Source organism: Dermacentor silvarum, chromosome 3, assembly GCF_013339745.2.
Source record: "Dermacentor silvarum isolate Dsil-2018 chromosome 3, BIME_Dsil_1.4, whole genome shotgun sequence".
Lineage (NCBI taxonomy): Eukaryota > Metazoa > Arthropoda > Arachnida > Ixodida > Ixodidae > Dermacentor > Dermacentor silvarum.
Window position 1 is genome coordinate 151,355,885 of NC_051156.1, and position 26,477 is coordinate 151,382,361.

Sequence of the window (26,477 nt, forward strand, 5' to 3'; positions counted from 1 at the left end):
GCCCCGACTGCCAGCGCCGGAAATCTTCGCCCCAGCTCTCGCCGGCTGGTCGGCAGCCTCTACCCTGCCCTACCCGGCCGTTCGGGCGCGTTGGAATTGATTTGTATGGGCCACTTCCCTTGACGTCGGCTGGTAACCGCTAGGCTATTGTGGCAGTAGATCACCTCACACGATACGCCGAAACCGCCGCTCTCCCAGCAGCTACAGCGCGCGATGTTGCCTCATTCCTGCTTCGCCGATTCATCCTGCGGCATGGTCCACCCCAGGAATTGCTCAGTGATCGCGGACGTGTCTTCCTGTCGGAAGTGGTTGAAGTCATTCTTAACGCGCTCCACGTTATTCATCGCACAACTACGGCGTACCACCCACAAACCAATGGCCTCACAGAACGCTTCATTCGCACGCTCGACGACATGCTTTCAATGTACGTCGCCTCCGACCACACGAACTGGGACGCCATTCTGCCCTTCGTCACCTACGCGTACAACACCGCTACTCAGAGCACCACTGGCTTTTCGCCCTTTTCTTACTATACGGTCGGCACCCGTCGCATACCGTCGACACAATATTACCTTACCGGCCGGATGCATCCGAGGGCTCACCTATTTCTGCCACAGCACGGCATGCTGAAGAATGCCGTGACCTCGCACGTGCCTTTACTTCCAACGACCAAGAGCGCCAGAAGAACATTCGCGGCGACTCCACTTCCGAGGTCGCCTTGCTTCCTGGCGCGCTTGTGTGGCTCTCTGTCCCGTTCACCACCCCTGGCCTCTCATCGAAACGACTCCCGAAATATGAAGGCCCTTACCGCGTCGTCGAACGCGCATCTCCCGTGAATTTTGTTATCGAGCCAGTTTCAACCGTCTTCGGACCAGCGCCGTCGTGGACGAGACATTGTCCAACTCGACCGCCTCAAGCTATACTACGATCCTGTCATCCTGACAAGCTGTTAGGTCGCCGGACGGCTCCCTATCACTCCCGGGGTAATTGTAGCGAAGAGAGACGCCAGTGGGTACAGCTATATAGTCTGCCAGACGCTAGTGGGTCCAGCGCTTTTGCTCGCAACGGCGCTCGTGCTTGAAAGCCGTCTCGTTTGACTGTCGACGCTGCGCTGCTCCGATCTCTAATAAACCCTTTACAATATATATATATATATATATATATATATATATATATATATGTTAGCGCGCGATATATACTGGTCGACGCCTTAAGAGGGCGTCCCCTCCACTGAAGGGAGAATGTAAGCCCTCCCTAAAGCACAGTAAAATGTCGACGCAGCCAGGTCCCCTAACTTCGCTGGAAAACGATTGTTCGACGCGTACGCCAATCTCCATGCTTATGCAAGCGTTGTCACCTATTCGTGTGATGAATAAACGGATTGCGACAATTGACTTTCTCGAAAAAAAAAAAAAGGTAAGCCCATAGCCCAGTAAATTGTCGGCGCAGCCAGGTCCCCTACTTTGAAAATTGTGAAAATTGGCTTTTGCGAAAAAAAAATGTAAGCATCTAGCCCAGTAAAAGGTTGGCAAAGCCAGGTCTCCCAACTTCACTGGAAAGCGCTGGTTCGGAGCATGCGCCACGATCAATGCTTATGCAAGCGTTACCACCTGTTCGCATGATAAATAAACGGATTGCGAAAATTCTCTTTCTCGAAAAAAAAGGTAACCCTATTGCCAAGTAAAATCTTGGAAAAGCCAGGTCCCCTAACTTCTCTGGAAAGCGCTGGTTCGGAGCATGCGCCGCGATCAATGCTTATGCAAGCGTTACCATCTGTTCGCGTGATAAATAAACGGATTGCGAAAATTCTCTTTCTCGAAAAAAAAGGTAACCCTATTGCCAAGTAAAATGTTGGAAAAGCCAGGTCCCCTAACTTCTCTGGAAAGCGCTGGTTCGGAGCATGCGCCGCGATCAATGCTTATGCAAGCGTTACCACCTGTTCGCGTGATAAATAAACGGATTGCGAAAATTCTCTTTCTCGAAAAAAAAGGTAACCCTATTGCCAAGTAAAATGTTGGAAAAGCCAGGTCTCCCAACTTCTCTGGAAAGCGCTGGTTCGGAGCATGCGCCACGATCAATGCTTATGCAAGCGTTACCACCTGTTCGCGTGATAAATAAACGGATTGCGAAAATTCTCTTTCTCGAAAAAAAAAAAAAAAAAGAGGTAACCCTATTGCCCAGTAAAATGTTGGCAAAGCCAGGTCCCCCAACTTCACTGGAAAGTGCTGGTTCGGCGCGTAGGTCACGCTCAATGCTAACACAAGCGTTGCTGCTATTCGCTTGATGAATAAACAAATTGCGGAAACTTCTCAGGAAAGCGCTGGTTCGGCGCAGACGTCACCCACAATGCTAATGCAAGCATTGCCACCTATTCGCGTGACGATAGACGGACTGCGAAAATTGGCTTTTTTGAAGAAAAAAAAGCTAAGCTTATAGCCAGTGCTTAAAGTCAGGGGGGCCTGTCCCACCTCCATTTTTGAGGGGCTCGGGGCCTCGGGCCCCCCTCGGCAGGTCAACTGTAGCACTGCGATACCCATTCGACAAACGCTGGGGGAGATTTTATTACCAGTAGTGCCTCGTGGGGCGCAATTCGAACCCCACCATTTTTTCATTAATTAATTCACAGCGAGTAATCGGGTGATGTTGCACGAGCAAAAACAGAAAAGCAGGTATTGCCGTACTGCTGCATGCATTTCCCTCGAGGCACTGCACATGATGGTCATCACCCTTGTTCGACTAAGGTCAGGTGTTCGACTAAGGGTCAGGTGGCCCAGCATACCGTCATGAGCCACCTGACCGTGAAGCTATCCGCTCGTGAATTAGTGGTTTCTAAAGAAGGAAAACTGAGGGTGTGTATATATATATACAGCAGTGAAGAGGAATGCCCGGCGCTGCAGCCACATCGCCAGTCATCCGGGAAGCGCGAGCTCGAGATTGCCCGAGCTGCTCTGGTTGAGACACGCTGAGAACGCTGCCTGCTGCTCTCTTGTCAACCTGGAATACGCCAACTCTGCCGTCCGTCATGCCTGACGACCCCAGCCCGACATCCCATATACATGGATGTCCCAGCTATCACGCAGCACGATTTCAAAAAAAAGAGGAAAGACGTTACGCGAAGCAAACCTAGTGCGTATTGTTTCCAGTACAGTGGAGTAGCCGCCAGTAATTTTTTCGTTAGTGAGATGTAATTCGGTAATTGTAATTAATTATCTAACTCGAGAAGTACTGTCCTAATTATCAAAGTGTCAATGTAAACATTGTAGAGCAACATGAAAAACTCCCGATACGTACAGCTTTCTGGTGCTAAATACCTGCTACATAAATGTATTTTTCCGAGCGTGAAAGAAGCCCGCGAATACACGCAGAATTGCCGCGCGACTGGCCGCTCGAAGCATTTTCCGTGTATTCGCGGGCTTCTTTCACGCTCGGAAAAGCACATTTATGTAGCACGTATTCAGCAACACAAAGCTGTGTCGGGAGTTTTTCATGTTGCTCTACAATCTTCTCGCTGACACTTTGATAATTAGGACAGTACTTCTCGAGTTGGATAATTAATTACAATGACCTAATTAAATCTCAGTAACGAAAAAATTACTGGCGGCTACTCCACTGTACTGCAAACAATACGCACTAGGTTTGTTTCGCGTAACGCCGTTCCTCTTTTTTTTAATCGCGCTGCGTGATAGCTGGGACACCCTGTATATAGTATTACGGTGCGTCAAAGGTAGTGGAGCAGCAGCATCAACAGAGCAGCGAGAAAGAGAAGGACGACGTGCAGTATTGGAGGAAAATTAATCTGTCTGTTCTGATTACTAAATTGCACATTAACTGTAGTTTCAGAATCCATATCTAAAAGTTCAGGTGCTCAACTCTTGGCCAATCTCCCTAAGTGGGTACGAGCCATGTGCTGAGGACATCATCATCATCATACCCACTTGCCCTACGACACCCTTAAATAAACGCCTTCTACACACCCCGTAACAGTGTGGTGGAGGGTGCTGGGTACCTATCTAAGTATCCAACGACGGAATCGCTACCACCTGAACCTCGTCGCAGTCGTCGACTGGCGGGACTTCCACCATCATCAACAGCAGGCATGTCCCGAGAAACTGAAGCTCCGAGGCCGACGGGCTGTTCGCAACTGTACAAGGAGCCACAAAGCTTTGCCGGGACTGGCGGTGTGGACGTGGACGAGTGGTTGAAGCAGTACCGACGGGTGAGCAAACATAACGGCTGGGACTCCGCCGCTCAGCTGTCAAATGTTGTGTTCTCGCTCACGAATACAACCACGAGAACACGCTTACGACTTGGGATACGTTTGTCCAAGAACTGAAAAAGTGCTTTGGGGACTCCGCAACAAGAAAGAAACGAGCTGAACAGACCCTGCCCAAAGGGCCCAACTCTGTGGCGAGACATGTACTATGTACATAGAAGAGGTACTCAAGCTATGTAGACTAGTGGATTCTAGTATGTCCAATGAAGATAAGGTGGGCCATCTTCTTAAAGGCATAGCTGAAGATGTATATCAGTTCTTGATAGCCAAAGAACACCTGACATCTGTGGTTGACGTAATCCAACATGGCCGTACGTTTGAAGCACTGAAGATGCATAGCGTGGCACCAAGATTTGGCCGTTTGGCTAATGTGCTGACATTGGCCTGCGTTGATGCGAGCACACCATCCGATCTGTTGTCGGCAATACGACAGATAGTCCGGGAAGAGCTCCTCTGGTGTCACGAAATCGGCCGTTGTGGTTGCGACGACTCTCGAGGTAACGAGCCTGTACCACCACCTGCGGCGTGACAAGCCTCTATTAATGCAGCGAACGTGGACGATTAAAGCTGTGCTTCCGCCTGAACCCACGAACCGGCCTCGCTTCAACAACGAGCAGCAGCGCCGCACTTCTCATCCAGGGCAGCGGTATCGTACCACTTATTCAGGGTACAGAGAATACGACGATCATAACAGATACCCCATGCAGGCTTTGAGCAGCACCGTGAATTTCGATCTCCTCGTGTGTGCTATAGTAGCGGTGTCCCTGGCCACATCGGCAGGTTTTGCGCCCGCCGTCGACCATTCTAAGAACCTTCACGAGCGACGTACCAGTCAAATTATCGACCCTTTTCCACGTCATGGTGAGTAGCTTTCGGTACAACACGAGGTTATGACAGGACTCATGGAGAATTCGCCACGTGAAGAAGGTGCCTTTTTTGTTCCTGAGGACGTCATTCCCCCACTATGCGCTGTATGCGTTCCGGTCATTTGCTCTGGTATCAACCAATAGAATATATATATATTAAATGGAAAATGAGACAAGAAACGGAACTGAAGGGCCCGATTTGTATTAATCATACCATAAGAAGCCAACAAACGACACCAAGAACAACATAGGGGAAATTACTTGTACTTACTAAGTGGATTAAAGAAATGATAAATTAATGGAAATTAATTGCTCGATTAATTAATCGATTAAGCTCAATCGGTAAGAGCATCGCACGCGTAATGCAAATACATGGGATTATGGCCAGTTGCTTTTTCATCCATTTTCATTTCCATTAAACCATTAAACCCCCCTTCCCCGTGTAGGGTAGCAAACCGGACGTGCGTCTGGTTGACCTCCCTGCCTTTTCTTTCTTTTTCCTCCTCCTCCTCCTTCATTTCCATTATCATTTCTTTATTCCACTTAGTAAGTACAATTTCGCCTATGTTGTCCTTGGTGTTGTTTGTTGGCTGCTTATTGTATGATATATATATATATATACACACATATGTATATATATATATATATATATATATAATGTCAGCCTGCAATATGTACTGGTCACCACCTTAAGAGGGCACCCCTCCACTGAAGGGAGACTAAGCCCTGGTTACAAAAGTTTCAGGACCCCTTTAATGTGCAACACCTGTCGGAGGTAGTCAACCAGCAGAACTTTCTTTGTATACCCGAAACCTGTTGCCATCTGCTTCTGCACCAACCTTTGCACACAGAGTTTCTTTGGGCTGGTAGGACCACAGTCCCTCCATTCCTTACTTCGTTTGTCTTGGGATCATAACAGTAGATCCAAATCTCATCGCCAGTTACCAGTTTATGAAGTTGTAGGATGAACGTGAAGGCGGCTGTACGAGCCGTGCCGTCGTTCCCTACTCAGAAGGGCGAAGGCGGCCAGCGGAGCGGCGGCTGCGACGACCAGTGAGCTTGCGCTTCGAGCACGCGCTGCAGCGTTGGTGGGCGCTACAGGGCCCCCCGCCCAGACGGAACGGCGATGAAACAAGTTTGCTAAGGGCAAGGAGGGTCCGTGGGCAGTCCAAGTAGTTCGAGTCCGTTGAAGCGAAGGGGATTAGCCAAGCCCTCTGGTGGACGAGGCTGCGAGTGGCGCTGCGGACGAACAGTAACAGCACGGAGAGTGTGAAAGCAGACGCCTCCGCAGCAGTTCACGGAGGTCAGGCGAAACGGACGGGGACTGGGCACTGTATTTGGTGGGCACGACAAGCCGTAAACTCGGTCATCACGCGCTCGCAGATGCGTGAGCTCTGCTGGATGCAGCTTGTGCACGTGCTTCTCCAGTCTTGGCCGACCCGCGGTAGACGTCGCAAGCTGCAAACCTCTGCGCGCGACACCGTCCAAGTCAAGTGAAGAGGGTCCGGCATGCACCTGCCGGAGCCTGGGTGTTGCCACGGTCAACGACGTTGGAGTCGAGTGGCGCTCAAGGACGGCATGGAAGGCGTCGTCAGGCAACGCTCAATGACGGCACCGGTGCAGGTTGGCGAAGATCTGGGAGAGCTGGGGCAGCAGCTGCCGAGTCATGTTGCTTGGCGAGCTCCAGCGTGGGCACGACGCGAAGGACAGGTTCAGGTGGTGGGTGCGAGAAACCATCAGGACTCGCGTCACGGGATGGTGGTGTCTTTCTGCCGTATGCTCGCGGTGCGATGAATGTTCCCAGCCTCCAACGTCCGACATGTCAGAGTAGTCGCTAGAAGGGCCCAACGGCAAGTTGGCCAAAGGAGAGGACGGGAGCGCAGGGCAGGGAAGAAGGTCGCTGCTGCTGCTGCGTCACTCTCACTGGCTGGTAGGTGCCGCGGTATAGCTACAGCTGACATGGTCGGAGGCAGCGGAGTCGGCACGGGGCAAGGCTCGTGCGCTGACTCGGAAGCTCGCTCAGCCGGCAGCGTGGACAAATCTGGTGAAGGGTTGGTAGAAGGCTGAATGGCAGGAGCGATGTCGTTGGCACCAGACCCGATGGTGTGCGGCACAGGAGCCGGTGTAGGGTCGGCGATGGCACCACTGTCGCATGTCATCAGTGGTGGGAAGCAAGGCGATGAAGTGGCCGGTATGATGGTCGTGTCGAGGACATTGTGCGTGTACTCGCACGAAAGAGACCCCAGGAGAGAGCCGGAGGTCGGGGACTGCACAGTAGCGCATCGAGCGGTCGACGAGACTGTGTCGGGGCAAGTCGAGAGAGGAAGGCTCGCCTGATGATGGCTTACGGTCGCTGAAAGAGACGCGTGTGGTGCTGGTCGGGAGGGCGTTGGCACAGAGTCGTGCACCGTACGGTCAACCTCTGAAAGAGGGTGGTATGCAGCGCTGTAGAAGTACAGGCGGTTCAGGACAGATTGCCCCAGTTCGTCGTACGGGCGCGGGCCAGGCGATGGAACGCCGAGGTGGAGCTGGAGAGCAAGCGGCAGGACGTCGAGGAGTACCGCATGCTTGAACTTCTGGATCCATATGTGGTTCAGCTCCAGAGCCGCCTCGAACTGGGCGAACCATGCGCCGACGTAGCTGGACGAGAACAGCGGCAGTGGTGGGTCGAACTGTGGCTCCGGCCAGGTGGTCATGGCAGCGTGTCACTCGGTGCAAGGCGCGTTCGCCTGGGTCACCACTGTACGAGGGACGTGAGCGCGGCTGTACGAGCCGTGCCGTCGTTCCCTACTCAGAAGGCTAAGGCAGATAGTGGAGCGGCGGCTGCGACGACCAACGTGGCTAGCTTTCAGAACGACACTGCGCGTGCCGAGCTTGCGCTTCGAGCACGCGCTGCGCGTCTTTATTTTTCTTCTCTTTGCAGCGCTGACCATAGCTCTCCGCGCTGTGGCGTTGGTGGGCGCTACAAAGGCAATCCGACTATATTAAAAAAAAAAAAAGGTTCCATGACGGCCACCGATGTCTTCACACATATCCTATTTTGTTCAGTTATCAAAAGTTTTCGGGTCCACTTTGCTGCAACCTTTCTCATTCCCAAGTCGTCGTGGATATGTAGCACTACTTTTGGCCAATATTCAGCGGTCCTCCATGATCATGTCATGGCTGGCTTTCACATTTGCAGGCCTTCCACCGAGTTTTTAGAGTTTTACGTTTAACGCTGAAATGTATACTGTTTTAAAGTTGACAACCAGACGTTTAACGGCACCATATGATGGGCCACTGTCACCCAAATTTTGTGAAATGTCATCATAGATATCCTTTGGAACTTTCCCTTGCAGAAACAGGAACTTGATTATGGTGCCATGCTCTTCCACATTGAACTTTACTGGCAGTGCTGCTATGTTCACTTTGGACCTAAAAAAAGCTGGAAACACATGTACCACTGAATGTAATATATAGCTATTTACACACTGATCTTGTATCCAGAAACTATAGAGGAATGTAATCTTTCAAAATAAGGGCATGAACCAGCCGCGGCGGCTCAATCAGCTAAGGCACTGCTGAGCACGAGATAGCGGGATTGAATCCTGGCCGCGGCGGCCACATTTCGATGGAGGCGAAATGCAAGATCGCCCATGTGCTTGCGTTGTAGTACACGTTAAAGAACCCCGGGTGGTAAAAATTAATCCCGAGCCCTCCACAACGGCATGCCTCATAATCAGAACTGGTTTTGGCACATAAAACCCCAGAAAAAACAAAATAAGGGCATGCAGAACTTGCCTGGCCTTAACTACAACTAGAATGGTTTTCAAAGTACTAGAACCACAATGTCTTGTGCAGAAATTTGATCCCTGCACAAGCAGGCAATTGGAGATTTTGCTCACTCACATTGAGCAGTCTAATGACACTCAGCAGCACACAGCTTCTCAGTGTAGCCAGTCCATGTGATAAAACTCGCTTGGTCTTTCATAAGACTGGCAGAACTCTTGCCAGTGAAGCTTTCCTCTCAGATCCCATTCCTACAAGGCAAGTTCAGCAGCAACAAGCTCAATGCATGTGATGGCAGGCATCAAAATACACAGTTGTACAGTGGATCCTTTATTCAATCTATGAGGAAAATACTATGTACATGCACAAGCAAGTCGACTGTGCCTCTTATGTACAGGAATTCTGCAACAACATAAAGGCAATCTATGCTTCACAGTTCTTCCTGCTATTTTACCAACTAACAGGGCTGCGGAGTGTAAAAACCACAATGCCATCATATGTACTATACGTGTTCTGCTCTTTACTCTTGAACGAATTGCTCTGCAGGTGAAATCTGTCACATTCTTTCACAGCATGCATAGAATCTGCAAGTCCGGTAACATCTTACTGTGCACTGTACAAACATATATGCTGCAACAAAACATTCCTGCTCAGTAGCAGCCAAAGCAAAGCAAAAATGGCTCCCTCCTCCACACTTGAACAGCACTCTTGCAGTCCTCAGTGAAGCACAATTATGTCATGAATTCCAACATGACTCGACCATTAAGAAGCATTCTCCGAGAGCTGCACCTTTCCTCCTATGTCTGCAACTGCGTGCACACACACACACACACACAAAAAAAAAATGCTGTAAAGGTATATAACTCTAATATAGAATTTCAACTGGGCAGACAGTGCATTGCAAAAGCGAAATACAAGGCTGCAAAACATAACAGATGAAAATATGGCTTAAAATACAAGTCAAAAGAAAAAGAGCCGTTTACACCTCACAAAAAAAAAAGATAGAAAAAATAACAAAACACAGCCACTGCAATTACACTAGCAATTCAGCTAACCTTACTTTGATCGGCCAGTGACCAAGTCTGCTGCAACTACCTTTAAGAGCGTAGGTGCAGTTTTCTTCATGGCAAAATGTGGGTGGTTGGCTGCCTGTAATCGCAGTAGAAAAGTGTGCAGTGCACTGCCAGATACTGGCCCACTAGTTCAATGTCACAAGAATCCACACATTTGGTTTGAGCTACCCTGAAGGTTGCACACAAAGGCTGGCACAAAGTTGACTGAAATGCCTAGCAGAGTATCATGGTCGCTACTATTTGTTCAACATATAAAAACTTACTGATTTTGATAGAAACGCTTCCTTGCAGCATAGGTAGGATTTGGTCCTTGGCTAGCAATGCAAAACAGATAAGCCTGAAAGCATTACACATAGCCACTCTGGCACTAGAAACCAAACAGTTATATGCTTTTGCATTGGCAGCAACAGCAACCAAGCTGCTGAAATTGTTTTAAAGGCCATATTTTAACAATGACTTTGCAGTAAAGGCCAGCAATGGAGCTTGTGTTAGGTTGTGTTCAAAAGATTGAAGGGCAAACTAGCTGCTTTCTTGCACGGCAATGTCATTAAATAGGTCACCTGTACAGTGTAAGGCCAGTCTACAAAGCAACTCCAATGCTTGATGTCATGCACTTGAACAGAAACCAACATATCAAATTGCCTTAAAAATATCACCAAGAAAACTTCCAACCATCTGAGAGACAGCTTGGAGGAAGCCTGTCGAGTAAAAGTGAGGGCAGAGCCTCATAGAAAACTGGCAAAAAAAGTGACCAGCCCGAACAAGAATCTTTGCATAACACTGTTCAGCGAAGTACCTTACTACAACTAAAACTCTAGACTTTTACCAAACGACTCATGCAACCTGCTCTGCCCATAAATCTGTTTTAGCTTGTCCGGTATTCGGGTAAGCGCAGGTGGGTCAAGCGTTTTACTGGAGGGGTGGCGGGGTAGACGTGAACGCCCTGCACGGTGCCCAGCCACCTGGTGGTGCAGACCTCAACCAGACAAACACAGCTAATATTAATTTTCAGCAGTGGCGTAATCATGTTGCTGCTGAAAATTTACACCAGCAGCGAAGTAGAATACACTTGGTTACTGCAATATTAGCTGTGTTTGTCTGGTTGAGCTCTACGCCACTAGGTGGCTGCACCGGGCAGGCCACTCACGTTTATGCCTTCACCCCTCTGATAAAACGCCCAGTCCGCCTGCGTTTACCCGAATACGAGACACGCTAAATCTCTCCAATAACAATAGCATACCTGCCAAGTTTGACGAAACTAAATTTGGGAGATCTTCCAATCAGGGGGTTGGAAGATCTCCAGGGGGTTGGAAGATGGATGTGGAGTAACCGCAGACGGTTACAACACAACCACCCCCCCCCCCCCCCCCCGACGTCTATATTTTCAAGTACTAACAGAACTTCACTTTCATTTTATTTACAGATATGACCACATGAACATCAAGGCCTCACTTTTACAAGCATTTCACATTTCATTGTTGCCAATTGAATTCTCGGGTCCCGCAACCACCATCCGATTACGAGGCACGCCGTAGTGACGATTAATTTCGACCACCTGAGGTTCGTGCACCTAAAGGACTGCACACAGGCGTTTTTGCATTTCCCCTCCAACAGATGCGGCCGCTGCAGCCGAGATATGATCCCACGCTTAGCATGCTTAGCAGTGCAATGCCAAAGCCACTAATCAACCACGGCGGGTGTTCAAAAGTTCTTCAGATAATGTTTGATTGTAAGAAATTTAATTTCTTTCACATGTTGCGAGGATGACGTTTCCTAGTGTCTTAGATGAGCGACACATGGACAAGCGGCACTGCGTCCTCGTATTTTTCCTGATGTTCTATTTCCTCTCGCACACTGCACTGCTCTGTGGTATCAACAAAATACCCAGCGTCACTTCAGCTAAGCACTACATTAAAAATACTTGATACTTTTTGCGCTAGAGCTCCGTGCTGTTAAAGCCATGACTGACCGCAGGCCTACGCAATGCCAGAGCGGCTGACGCCGAGGAGAACGATGGAAAGTCGAATGTTGCTAGTTGCGGAACGCGGCATTCGCGCTAGCTTAATGAGACTAGGGCCACTAAGGCACCCAACAACACCGCCAGCGTAAGGAGTGGCTCCACGGTTAACGAAACAGCCCAAACATTGTTAGGGTGGCTAGCCACCCTAACAATGTTTTGCACGATCAACGTCATACTAGATTGGGTTGGATTCTTTTTGCCAGTGTGGCCATGACAAAGCGCTGAACGCAGATAGCAATGGGACACAACTGGAATTTCCGGGAGATTTTCCGGAACCAACCGGAACAACCGGAAGAAATAATCCAAATCCGGGAGACTTGGCAGGTATGCAACAGGCTGCCATTCGAGGTGCCACAGAGGGCCAACCTTTAGTAATGATGACTACATCCATGCAAGATGCACCACTTAATGTTATTTGCACCTGCTCAACCTGGAATATTATTAAAAGCAACTGAATGAAGAGCTGAAACGTACTTTAACTAGGCCCGATGTATGCCTTCACAGTACTGTGCAACTTAAGCATGTAATTACACAACAATGAAGCATTCACTGTGGCAGCAATGCCGAGATAAACAATATATCACTTGTTTTCTCCAAAAGCGCAGAGACATAGCTGCACTCGTTTGATCAACACCAGGCTCATTCTGGATCACAACTGTGTACAGTGGCACCTTGATGGAGAAAACTTCCCTTTAGGCTCACAGAAATTTGCTAGTAGTGCTCTGAAAAACATTTTTCTCACACTTTTAACGAAATACCGCTCGATGTGATTGACACTAAAGCAGTGAACGCTGGCTTCTGGCCCCACTTGCAACTGTAATTGCTGCAATTCTTTAGCAATGCTGCAAGAGCACCAGCTCAGGGAACCCAGGCTAGAGCAATGTTCATCAAGACCTTTAAATAAAGCCCTGCTACAAAGCTAATAGTGTCCTAATTGTTGGTATTCACATAGTTTTCACTCTCTTATGTTGAGTGCATTTCAGAAAGAAAAAGAAAATCCTGCAAAACTGACTACAAAAAAGTTCCACTGTATGTTCTAGAGGACTACAGTGTCTCACTAAAAAGTCCAGAAGTAGCACACTTATGCCACAAGGAGGAGTTCATCACACCAGCAGAAGTCCCATTGAGTGGCAGCAAAGTACCATCTCATCACCCCATTCGTTCAAAATTAAAGAAAAAAAAACTGTTGACATGCCAAAATCACTTGTGTCCCTCGAGCGTAAGCAGGGCTTGGGTGGCTATCACGGAGTCATTGAACCAGCTCTTGGCAGCCAGACCCACCGAGTCCTCCACAGGGGAGGAGTCCATCACTAACAGCATTTCTCCGCCAGGTGCAGTGGCAAGCGTGGGCGTGCCAGAGACCACGATGGGGGCACTATGCCTGACCAGCGCTGCAGCTTCCCCAGTGGCGAACAGCTGCAGCAGACGTAGGGTCCTGCACCCAGGTCCAGCCAGGCACCTCCTGCACAGAGGTCCCGACCTCCAGCGAGAGCGATTCGTCGGGCAGGCACAGCACAAGGTTGGCCCCACTTCGGGCCACAGCCTCAGCCGTGCCATCCAGGCACTGGATAGGCTGCATGATAAGAGGGCACCGTCAAACATTCTCAATGCCTCGAGTCTAAATAAATGTTCTTAGCACATTTCCTTCTTGGAGTATCAGTAACTTTTTGTAGTGAATTAAACTGCCAGTAAACTACAAAAGTAAAATTCCTTGATGGAATTGGCCAAGTTCAATGCCTCACTCCACTTTATTCCAAAATGGATATAGGTTGCATATATGTTGTTTTAACCTTTTGCGGTCCAAAACTTTTACCCACTTTCCGGTCATTCCGATCCGAAACTATTTCACTAGTTTTGGGCACCGCGACAGAAAACGAGAACTGTGGGAGAAAAACATGGTGTTTATCTTTTTCAGTTTCTTTTTGTCCCTAAGTCATTTAGCGATACTTGGGCAGTGTGTGGAAGTGTTCAAGGCACTCTCCTGGGTGCAGTACGGGATTATTTCTGCATGTTTTGCAGAACACTTTCCCTCTTGCCCCCTTTTGTTTTCTGGTCACTGCAAACAGCGCAGTCCTTGCTACGTCGACCGAGCATCTTGTATATGAAATGGGGCTTTCCATCCAGCCTTTGTTCGCAGTGCAAACGTGCATACGGGCCCCGCTTCCTAGTGCGAGCCCTTGCGTCACCCATCAGCTGCTCTGTCAGGTTCCTTCGGTAATGCAGGTGTCACTGCTCTTTCTCTCCCTGCTTCAGGAGCTGCATTCTCATCAAAAAGAAGCTGTTTACAATCGAAACTTCCAGAATCAAAAAAAAAAATTAAAAAAAAATAAAAAGGCTTCCTCCACCATTTCATCGACTTCCGGGGAAAAAATGCATAACTTGCACAATAACGATCGTTGCTGTTGTTGCCACCTTCTCCAGCGTTGCCGTCTTCTTCGTCGCTGGCTTCTGTTGAATCACTTTCTTTGTCATCAGATGGAAGCACATAGTTCTCTTCTTCAATAAGATCGTCTTCGCTTTCGCTAAAAGCTTCAGAATTATCGCTTTAGAAGGCACTCGGCGAGAAGGCGGCCATGCCTCGCTGCAAGCTGGCGCCGAATCTGAGCCTTCGAACAATCGAAGGGTTGAACACCACATAAGCTGCGCCCTCTAGTGTAAAAAAAGCAAAGCTCAAATCAAAGCAGTTACTGACTTTTTTAAGAGTGGCGCAACATGCATAATGAGAAAATGCGCTCGCAATTCAACCACGAGAAAGCTTGTTGGGAGTGGACTGCTGCGGCCATGTTGCATTGTCGGGAGGGGCCCAACAATGGACCGCAAAGGGTTAAAGTCACGGGCTTCTAAAGACAAAGAGCTTGTTGTTGGTTAGCCACCTGGATGCATCAAACCTGCTTCATTAGGCAAAGCAATACCTTGATGTCTGAAGCATTTTAGAAAATCAGTTGTCCTTTTTCACATTCCAACTCTAGGCTAGCCACTATACATGGTAAGCCAAAGCCATAGTCTAAAAAAAGAGGAAGACATCTACGAACAACTTAACATGAAGAAATTTTCTCAAGTAAGTTATCATTATCATCTTATTGACTTTGCTAAAAACAGACTGTTCTGGCCCCCATAATGCAAAAAAAGTAAAAAAAAAAAAAAGGTTTGACACTGGGGGAGCCTACAGCTTTGTTAAAAAGACCAGCAACTCCTCTAGTCAACGTTATAACATGCTGACCACCCTCCACGTTTATTAAAATGGTAATGGAAACACCATCGCTATTGGCTGCACTCTCTTAAGTGCCGTGCAAGCTTATCGGGGGTGCCCATATACCCCTTGTCATGCCCGAGTAAAGTCGTGTCACCATTTCCATTCACTCCTTTTCAAAATAATTTACAAATGCTACTATCAGAAAAATTAAACTGAAATGGCATGGCAACCTTTGTACAAGAGAGTTGCCGTGATAAAGCTTATCTCTGCATGCTGATCCCGTCCATCTCCGAGCTCACATCTTGTTTTCTAACGTGGCAGATCAACACAAGAAGCCCATGCAGTGTCTGAATGACACAGAAATTCAAGAGCTTCTTATGAACTCTGATTTGGAGGACTCCGATATTGACGAGGTGCATTTCGGTGATAACGATAGCAACCAACAGGCCAAATAAATAATTATTCATTTTTGCTTGCACAGGGACATGCATATTTTGCCTAAATTATGCGAAAAAAGCTTTTGTGCTTACCGCTGCACAGTTCCTTGTTCAAATTTCGAAGAATGGGCGCATTTTGGAGTCCACGTCATTCAGTGTAACTTTTGGCACAGTTAATTGCCTAGTTTCTAAAAAAAATTAAAAAATGAATTTTGCCTTCATATATGGGGATGCAAGCTACTGCCACGACGGCACTAGCATAAACTTAAGTAAGCACCTGTTGTGCTTACTGTGACATTTGTATGTAAAGCCTGCTAGTGTGTTAAACTCAACTTGAGGCATTTTAGAAAACCCTTCAGCACACAGAAGCAGAAATGTCTGAAAAGCCAGACACACTCCTGCAGGGGCAAAAACATCCTCAGTAATGCTGTTATTGCCTTTGATTTTACTGAATAAGTACTATAAACATCCATCAGCTATAAACCATGAGAAGACTTCAGCTTTGCAGTTATAGTCTTGAGTGCTAAACCACCTTCTGCCAGTAGTAGCAGCATTACCTCATTGCATGGCCAAGAAATCCTATCACGCGGAGTCATTTGCTTTTCCTATGCAGAGACTCGAGCTTTTCTACAAATCTTTGAAGAAGCTTTTGCACTTACCCGTGCATTGTTATTGCTCAAATTGTAGCACTTTGCAGTGCAAATTGTTCAATATAACACTTGGAACTGTTACTAGCCTGGTTTTCCAAGAAAAAAAATCACAGCATATCCACAAAGTGAATGATGATGATGAGTGGGCGAAGCACCGGGGGATCATTAGGGTAAACCACAGCTACGGACGAGAGATAAAGAGAGCGCGCGTCAGGAACGAGAGAGAAAATTACACCATCTTCCCATAGGGGAACCCTGAGTAGTATGCGAAGCAGCCATGGGGTCGACTTAAGGTAGTTTTATCAGCTGTATAAACTTGGACATGCAGCAGCACCAGCAACGCGCAGAACTGTTGTCCACGCCGTCGACGTTTTGACAGCGTTCTCACCGAACGCGCGCAAAGTGGAACCGGAACCGGAAGTGGAACCGGAACGCCATCTAGTGAACACTTCAAAAAACTACAGGTGGCTACATACTACTACAGTGGAATCTCGATGATACGATCACGGCTAATACGAATTTCCGGATGATACGAATTTTTCTGTGGTCCCGGCCGAGCCCCATTACTTTGCAACGTGCTAGAGAACGGTTGTTACGAATCGATTTTCGACCCACGTCGGTTGATACGAATAAACGCCGCCCCACCGACGGCCGAGAAAGAGAACAGCGCGCAGTCACGCGCTTTCTCCTTTTCTCTTTTGGTGCGGAGGCGCGGACGCGGCGCCGGACAGCGCGGAGGCCGCGACTGGGCACGAAGAGTTTGACGCGGTGGCGCTTTTCTTGCTTTTGCGCTTTTCCCCATGCAGGCGTGGGGAAGCGTGGCCACCACCGCAGCCAGCGAAGGTTCGTGCGGTCTATCGCTTCAACGGAAACTGAGCGGCGTAAGCACAGCGCATACAAAGGTCAGAGCCGTGTGGAGATCGCTTTCAAGATACGGTGTGCGCGACAACCCCGACAGCCGGCACAGGCGCAAAGTACAAGAACGCATTTGTTGACAGAGTAAAAGACGACCCCCCCCCCCCCTCCCTCCCTCCTGCGCTGCCTTCCCGCTTTGCTCCTTTCGCGTGGGAGATTGCGTCTCCAGTTACCCTCGGGCCCGGTTGGAAGATACGCATTTGGTGCCCCACAGCGCAGCGTCACCCCCCTCCCTCCCTCCCTCCCTCCCATAGCCCCCGGCCTTTCGCGCGACGGAAGCAGGGCCGGACTCGACTGGCGCGCCCGGCCGTGACGGAAGTCGCGTTTGCTCTCCGCTGTGTGTTCGCTCTCCGTGTGTGAAGGCGCGCGTCCCCCGCGCGAAAGGCACGTTTTCATTCGCACATACGGCGCCCGGCGACGATTTTATCAGCCCTTGGACTCGTGCTCCTCCTCCTCATCGCCCTCGTTGATCTCCTCTCCCATCGGTGGGCGCACCTCGTTGAGAAGCGTGCTCGCTACCGCCCTTGTCAGCGAGATTTTCTAGCGGAAGCCGCATTATAACCGGTATTTCGTCTCACGCGGCTGCATTGTAAGCGGTATGCGTATAGATGGAGTTCTATGAGAGGGTAAACGGGAGTCGGAAAAGGCCACGTTGTAGCCAGTTTGCACTATAAACAGTTACTTTATAAGTAATCTATACTGTAAATGCTTTTTACATGCGTGTGCCTGAGTGAGTTCACCTCGGACTCTTTAATTTAGCTAGTTTTAATTGTGCTTTGATGATACGAATTTCGGCTAATACGAATATTTTTCGTGACCCCGTGAGATTCGTATCATCGAGATTCCACTGTACTACTACTACCACAGAGGAGGGAACGACCCACACCCTAAGGAGCTTCGCCCCTAAAAATGATCCCCACAGAATCAACCTTGCGTTCATATCTGGGTGAGCGATAGCTTACGCATTACAACAAGATGTGCACTGCGGATTTCAGTGACGAACACGTCCCTCAGCAACCATGGTAGACCTTCCAGAGAACACGTTACATTTATTCAGCCTGAAATTGTGTAGTCACTAGACACTATGTGCTCGACCTTGTAGAAACGCACCACAGCCTGGGGAGAAGAGCTAAAGAAGGCTATCGACTTAAAAAAATGCGAGTTTGCCTTCCTCTGCACGCCTGTTGCTGTCCTGCATGAGAATCGATCTCGAAGGTCATGCTTTGTCATGCTGCAAACGCTGAAACCAACCAGGTAGTGTCACAGCTGCCATATTTTGGACATCACTCATTATGAGGAGCGAGGACAAAGGCAACATCGCTTTCAGGCAGGCACCAGTGCCAGTGGTAAATCGAATGATGCAGATGATAAAATGAGCTCTTGATGTGAAATTATTAAGGCCAGGGGCAAGTGCAATATCAGTTTTTTTACAAACGTTTCCAAGTAAAAAACACAGTTCACCGTATCCAATTGCGCATTTGCGTACTACAGTTACCTTAAGTACCTGCGAGTTCTGTGCAAGCATTGCAGAGTAGTCATGACAATGGCAGAGTAGTCATGACAATGGCAGTGACAGTAGTGTTCCTTATTTGCGTCGAAGAAACTTCTGCACGTGCTTTGCTGAGCTCCTTCTGCCTGCGGTCGCGCGAAACGAGGGCAACAATTGGGAATGTGGTCTGTCAATTATCATGTTTAATGACACGATCACGCACTTTATTCAATGCGAGCTGAAATATGCAGACAGCTGTAGCGAAGCCCGAATGCATGGCGTGGAGAAATCTCATCAATTCGAGGGCCATGACTCCAGCTGCCGGCATGGAACAATAACACAGCGTCAATACCAAAGCTCAACTTAAGAACAAACATCTGGAAGAAACACGGCTGGGCCACCACAGCCTTTAACCTTGTAGCAACAATAAGGAGGAAGAGGCCATGAAGGCATGGCAAAGAACAACTTTCATTGCCGATAAATGCACTCGTACAAGACTGGTTCAAAAATTTTCACTTAAGATAACTTTACTGGGCGATATTTTCGATCCATATCATGACAATCTTATTACATGTGTCGAACTAGTTAGGAATAACTGTTCGCTTCATTCTATCTACAATCAAAGTGCGAGCCTAAGTGTCAAAGGGCGAGCCTAAGTGCAATGCGAACTATCCTATGATACCGCGACAAGGTATCCAGATTAACACTATTTCATAAGTTATACCATCACCCTTTACTGAAAAACGATCTCATTGCTCGACCCCTATATGTTCCACAACACAGTGATCATCATCACAAGGTAGGGTTAATTTTTTAAAACACGAAAACTCAATTCTTTTCTTCCTCATACATCACAACAATTGAACCACCTTCCTACTAATAGTGTTTCAACTAACTATAACCACGCCTTTAATCAAGCATTAATTAGCTAACATTGTATAAATAGCAATTATTTGTACTACCCACTGCATACTGCTCATCAGTTTGTTCATTTCTCTGTTGCTTGCATTCGTGGGGACACTTGATTTTCCCCGAGTCCCTGAAATTGTTTTTCCTGCATGGTAGTCTCCTGTGATCTGGCTTTCCCGTGTGGCTTTGTGTTGACGGCAGTCGGTGTGGTTGCAAGACTATTACGAGAGATGGTGCGAGTGTTGCGCTGCCAACACCACCTAACGGCGGGGTTACTCGGGCGCAAAAGAGAGAAGGAAGTTCCTCTTTGGCTTGTGATCGGCGAGCGGCGCAGACGTTCGGCGTCTGTGCTGACACGCTCTCTGCAAGACCATATCTTGCGAGGCCTCGGAGTGGGGCACCAGAATGGATGAACACGATCGTTCAAACGCGCCACCGTTCGCGTGACCGTACACGTGAACGATTAGGCTTAGGTGTCTGGCATGCGGGCGAACATATTCGCCCACTATCTAGTCGCGGTGAGTCGGACCTCCTCGATTTGTCACGCGCCCATCGGCGTAGTAATTCGGCTAGCATGCATTGTGTATGAAAGATGCAATAAATGCCCTTTTGATTGTTTGCACTACTGTGTTGCCGTTCCTTTGTCCCAAGAGCACGTGGGCAAATTGTGCTCTGTGCCGCCGCGACACAGAAGCAGTGTCGATGACACCCGGTTGGCATTTCGAAGCCAACTGTAGAATCAAGGCAAAACATTTTATAAGTGTTTCCCAACCTTCATATTTGATACGTGTAATCCTTCTATGAGAATATGTGTCCGTGCTCCTTAACACTTATTCAAATGCGTTAGCATTCTTAAGGCCGTCCAACATTCAGCGTTTTCCCGGCGTTTTGTCACCCAGCGTCGACGCTGAGGGAGGCGCCAAGCCGAAACGTCGTGCTCAAGACGCACCAGAGATCTCACCGCCAGAAGTGGCTCGATTGAGCGCCGACCAATCAGCGTGTGACCGTGGCTGCGCTGCTGACAACTTTTACAAGCGGTTTCCGCAGCAACCAGTTCGCTTGCGCACCACCATGGGGCGCCACTGTATCGTCGGCGAGGCAGCGCCGTCTGAGAAAGCAGCAGCTCGTACTTTCATGCGCGGTGCCGTGAATATTTTTTTTGTGTGTGTGCCGTAGAACTATAAGTAAGGCATAAAAACGTTAGTCGGGAACATTTCTCATAGTACACTTGAATGACATTGCGCACTGCTTCTGGTTAAATCTGTCCGGTCACATTGTGCGACGCTGGACTGGCGCTGTTTGCGTGCGTCTCATGTCGTTGGTTGACTTCTCCGGCGCCGTTGATGCAACAACACCGAGAGACGCAACGGCAGGAGATGCCCGTAAAAATGCTGAATGTTGGGCATGCTTTAGGGTACTTAATGCACTTTCCAGGGGGCCAACAGTCTTTCCACCTATCTATGCATGTTTGTGTCTTAGACACAAACTTGGGTCACTGAGTATGTGGCAATGCGTGCACATGTGCCGCTCTTCAACGAACCTCTTTCACGAAGACATGAGTCACTGTAGACGCGAGATTGGGTAGGTAGCGCTGTTTGAAGAAACTCTTTGATGCCGGCTTGGAGTACTGGGTATGTGCCACTCAGTCTGTGCTGGTCTTCAGTAAACGTTGATGCCGACTTGGCGTCACCAGGTATGTGTGTACCGCTCTTCAATGAACGCCTTTGACACCAACCAACTTGGGTAACTAGGTATGTGCCACTGTGAATGTGTCACTCTACAATGACGAAAAAGATCCCTTAAATTTCTCCTACGCTAAGCGAAGTCGAAATGACGTCACAACAGTAGCGCACCCAGGATCTCTGCCCGGGGGGGAGTTGACAATTTGCCAATACCATCTAAACGGCACTAATTTCGATTTCTTCACGGGAAATTGTCAAAAAAACGTGCTTTTTGCGAGTGTGCAGACGATTGCGCGTCTTACATCTTAGTTGCAGCACTCAAATGCGTAAGGAAAGAAAAGGGGTTAAACAAAAGGGGGGGTTAAGTCAGCCTCAGGGGGGGGGGGGTGTTACAACCCCCGAATCCCCCCCCCCCGTCGGTGCGCCACTGCGTCACAAGGGTCCTTAAGGAGACAGCAACCCGACGTTTTAGCAAGTTGCGCCACAAGTGCACTGGGTATGTGCCGCTTTTCAATGAATGTTGCTCCCGCCAATGGTTCAGCGAGCTGCGCCAGGAATCCATTGGGTATGTGCCACTCTTTAGTGAACCTCTCGCCAACTTAGGCCACTGAGTATGTGCCACTAAATGTGCAGCAAGCGAAGGAACAATCCTCAGCATTCGCAGGCACCAGCACGCCATGCTTCTCGTCTCGGAGGCCATGCACTAACTTCTCGGCAGTGCCACCAGATGGCGCAGTGTGTCCAGAAAGAAGCAAGAAAGAGGAGCCCAGTTGCTGCATGACGCGTTTCTCAGCATGCGCATGCACCGGTACGTTGTGAATTTCGGAAACCACATGCAGGCTTCGCAGTGGTGGCACTACATGACACTGAATGTTCTTAGGTAAGCGTAAAAGAGGAATCCCACCGCAGTACACCATCTCGTACAAAACTCATTTCGATGGTGGCAATATGTTGTGTCACTATATCGATTAAATGCTAAACGCATTACCGTCGACAGTCATGGCAAAATGGATTCTGCCGAATTTTTTTGCTATACCAGGCCTCCACTCTCAGCAGTATAACCTTTTTGCTATTCCAGAAGAATGCAAGCTACTTACACAGCTTGATACTAGCCTTATTTTTCGTTTAGGAAGTGATTCAATGTCCCACTTGTGGAAACGCTTGACACTTGCATGTCCCCCAATGTTTTCCCCGCAAGGCTCTTGCGTCTCCTGTAACCAGGCTTCTACACGTAGTGTAATGAGAATACTAGAGACGGCGCGAGTGTTGCAATGCTAACGCCACCTAACAGCGGGGTTACTCAGGCGCAAAAAGGAGTAGCCTCTTTCTTCCTCTTTGGCTTCAGGTCGGCGGCGTGCGAGATGGCACTTCATAAGACTGTCCTGCAAGAGACTTCGGAGCGGGGCACCGGGATAGACGAACACAATCATTCAAATGCATCACCATTTGCATGACTGTACAGACAGACGATTAGGTGTTGGTGTCCCCCCCCCCCCCCGTCTTGGTGAACATATTCAATCGATATCCTGTCATGGTGAGTCGGATTTCCTCAATTCATTAGTGCCATTGGCGTGTTCTATTGGTTGTAATTCGGCTAGCTGGCATTGTATAAATCGCACAATAAGTGGCCTTTTGCTTGTTTGCACTGCTGTGTGGTCGTTCCTTTGTCCTAAGAGCAAGTCTGAGACCCTACATACTAAGGAGACACCAGAGAGAAACACTAGACCAGTTTAGGCCGATTTGTTTTACGGTACACAAATTCCAGTTGCTTACATTCGCAAACTACATGCAGATGCACAGTAAAAAAAAATGCATGTTTCGGTTCCATAGCTTTCGCTGCACTACCACACAAAGTTGTCACCAGGTGTAGTACAGTGAAATCTGGTTACTATAAACCTCAGATGAACAAACACTTGAAGAATCCCCAGCCCAAAAGCCTATTATTATAATATTAAGTTATTTCAGTACAACAAATTTCAGAACATTGAATATTTTAACAATAGAAATTTTATGCTTTCTCTGTATTAGCAGCACCTCAACATATAGCATTTGTAACCCTGAAATATTGTGCACATTTGCAACCTAAACTAAATAATTAGGTACACCACCACAGCAGCAGATATTCCTGGATGGCTGCGATTACAAATCCACAGCAGCCTTAACGGCTTCACCTGCAGTATTGGTGACCTGTGTAGCCGAGGTATAAGCCAACAAGTAGAATGCCCATCACTTCAGTTAGGTGTATACACCAATCTCATCGAGCAAGAGTGGTGACCACCCAACGGCCTCGGGGCCTGAAGAAGGGAAAGGCAAGGCTCCTCACTTACCTCAAGGGAACTAACCAGGCTGACAGGCTGGGCCCCCTGGCCAGTATCACTCAGGATGATTAGCGTGTCACACAGGCCCATTGCCTTGAGCTGGTCGGCCGTCGGAAGATCAGCCAGGGCCACATGCTGAGACGAGGTGCCAGCAACCATTCCGTTCACGCCGCTGCAGCTGGCAGCACTGCTGCTGCTGCTGCCCACGGCTGTGGCGGCAGCCGCCACTGCTTCCGCTTGGGATGCAGTGGCCGCTCCTCCTCCCTCTTGCACTGCTCCCAGGGGGGCTTCCTCAGTGCCCTCACCCCCAGGCGCCCCTGTGGGCACCCAGGACCCTGGACCTCCTTGCGCCGTCTCTACTCCAGCACGGTGCACACTACTGCAGATGAGAGCGACAAGGTTGCACTCACTCACTCGCACTTCAGAGATGAATCAACTGATATGTCTCGAAGTTATGCCTGGGGCTGTTCTCTCAACCACGTTTTGGACATATCAGTTCTTTACAAACAACACTAAGAAAAACTCTGGTGCCATGATTGTTCAGCTACCATGGTAGTACATGAATTTGTCCCATCTTTGTGCTTGTAGCTATGTTCCTTGTGGCATTATTACGCATTACCTTTATACATTTACAAGCAGCATCAAGGCAATAAGTTTCTGCCTAAATGCGTAATCACTGCAAACTGCTGCATTTATAACGCAATGTCCTGTTGAAAATGAGTAAGTTATGTCATCTGAAGCAAGGAGGATAAAGTCTAGGCAAATCTATGCACTACATTCCCCCACAGGGCCGGTATTTTGTAGCGATGCCTTTAAAGTAATAATGCCTTTTCGCGCTTATTGCCCTTTGTAAGTGGTCAGAGCGACGGTCCGCTCGCGTTATCAACGGGATCAGCCGGCCGTGAGCGGTGGAAGATAAGACTATTCTAAAATAAGTCATAAGGCATCGCTACAAAATCGCGGCCCAGGTTGAACTGCCGTACTATACCTGTAGACACTAGCGTCAAGAGTTGCATTAACTCTTTAGTGACGCGTGTTGCTTACAGGCAACATAGCAGAAAAAAAAAAAAAAAGTTTTGGTAATGAGTACAAAGTTCTTAGCTAAATGCCTTCAGCAAACACTGAATTACAGGCAGCAAGCATTACTTGTTAGTTCAGAGCAGAAATACAGAACGAGAAGGAAGAAGTTCGGCACGTGACTCGCTTTATTTTGAAAGCATGTGCAGAGGAGAGACACCGATGCAAGCTCTCTGGCTGCCGTTGTGTCACATCCGTGACGTCAAGCAAATGAAATGTACACCCATGGATCACATACAATGAGAAATGTTTGTACTATTTTCAAACCAAGCCGTAGTTGGCACGTGCCCACTTCCAGTTTTCTGCCTCGTGTTTCCCCATTATTGCTGAAAAGGTTTGAGCAGAATATTTTCTTTCTTTTCATTGATTATGCTTATTCTCTGTTTTGCACATTTAGATAGAAAATAAACATTTGGGGGTATTTATATGTTCCATCAGTAGAGGGTTAAGTAATATTTTGTAGGAATCTATGCTTTAGGGATGCTTGAAATGGCACGACAATAAGCCATACTGTTGACCTTCACGTCTAAAACTACATCTCAGGTCCTATTTTTGAGATGCTTTGAGATGGCATAACATTTAGTACATGGCCATAGAGATACTCTGAAAATGGAGCAACTATTAGCAGAAAGAAGGCCACGGTGGTTGGGGAGCTACTGAACTTTTGGTAAACAGCAATTGCACATAAGAGGCAATAGTGACACTATAAAAGCATGAAAACTTTGTTAAAATAAATATTTTATATGCGACCATCACTTGCTGTATACAAACTGGAGAAAGGCTAAGGGCCCCATCACAAGAACATGAAGAGCAACAACCAAACAACACATAGGCTGAATTTTTATGCTCTTCAAGATGTAAGTGCTTTCACAAGCAAACATGTACTAATTAGAGTAACAGTGTGACAATTTTCATCGCAGAACTTACACCTTAGTAAAATTACATTAAAACCGAACCCAGCAATGCAAAGCAACAAGCTGCAATGCACGGCGCCGCTGCAGCTGTACATGTGTCACACATTAGCATAGTTGCTGCCATGCAACGCCCAGCTTACCTGTCCACTGACCACAAAAAAAAAAAAAAAAAAAAAAAAGCTAATAGCAAGCCCCCAGAGACTACATATGTAAAATAACAAGTCAAGGCCGCGTAAAACAACTGCGAAGTGGTGCTTGTTTGTAAAAACCACAAAAATTTAACCTAAATCACGGATACACGGCTTCTTTGTCTTGCAACTACACTGAAGCCCGTTGCATGGATTAGTTGCACCTGTCATGAAACGAATCACTAAACATCTGCTTCTTCGGATCACTACTGTTCAGAACGAGACTAAGCACGCCTTGTCTCGACTTCAAATGTGTTTACAACGCCAGCGCTCTTGCGAATTACCCAGGCGCTCAGTAGCCTGAGAGAACAGATAACAGTTGCTATCACGTTGCAGTTACGAGCAAACCAGACCGAATAGCCACCGTCAGGTCGAAAGCTACACAAATCCACCGAAAGTTTCCATGAACAAAACGCACAGCTCCGCAAGGACGCGGTTAGGTCAGAAATAGCAACCTCGCATACGGCGTCCGAGCGGCATTCGATGACGGACGTGGTCTCGTTCAATCTCCCTAGCTACACTTTTGTTACCGCTGCGATCCTGTTGCTAGAGCGTCCGGACCAGCCGCGCGATCATCGCAAACAGCGTCGCAGCTGTCCCGAACTCAACAGGAGCGGCTCGATTAAGGGGACCCACAACTGTAGCGCAAATAGAATGCAAAAAAAAAAAAAAAAAAAAAAAAAAAACTCGGTCACGTAAGAGCGT

At 48.2% G+C, this 26,477-nt stretch overlaps 1 protein-coding gene across 1 annotated transcript; it reads right to left on the bottom strand.

The window, feature by feature from the left end:
• Positions 1-9,228: 9,228 nt before the first annotated feature.
• On the bottom strand, positions 9,229-26,250 carry LOC119444903 (uncharacterized). The gene is made up of 4 exons (XM_049663734.1): positions 26,228-26,250; positions 23,603-23,972; positions 18,700-18,830; positions 9,229-13,573 (listed from the first exon to the last, which is right to left on the bottom strand). Exons 2-4 carry the CDS (start codon positions 23,750-23,752, stop codon positions 13,201-13,203), a joined length of 654 nt encoding a protein of 217 aa, XP_049519691.1. The 5' UTR covers positions 23,753-23,972; positions 26,228-26,250; the 3' UTR covers positions 9,229-13,200.
• Positions 26,251-26,477: the final 227 nt, after the last annotated feature.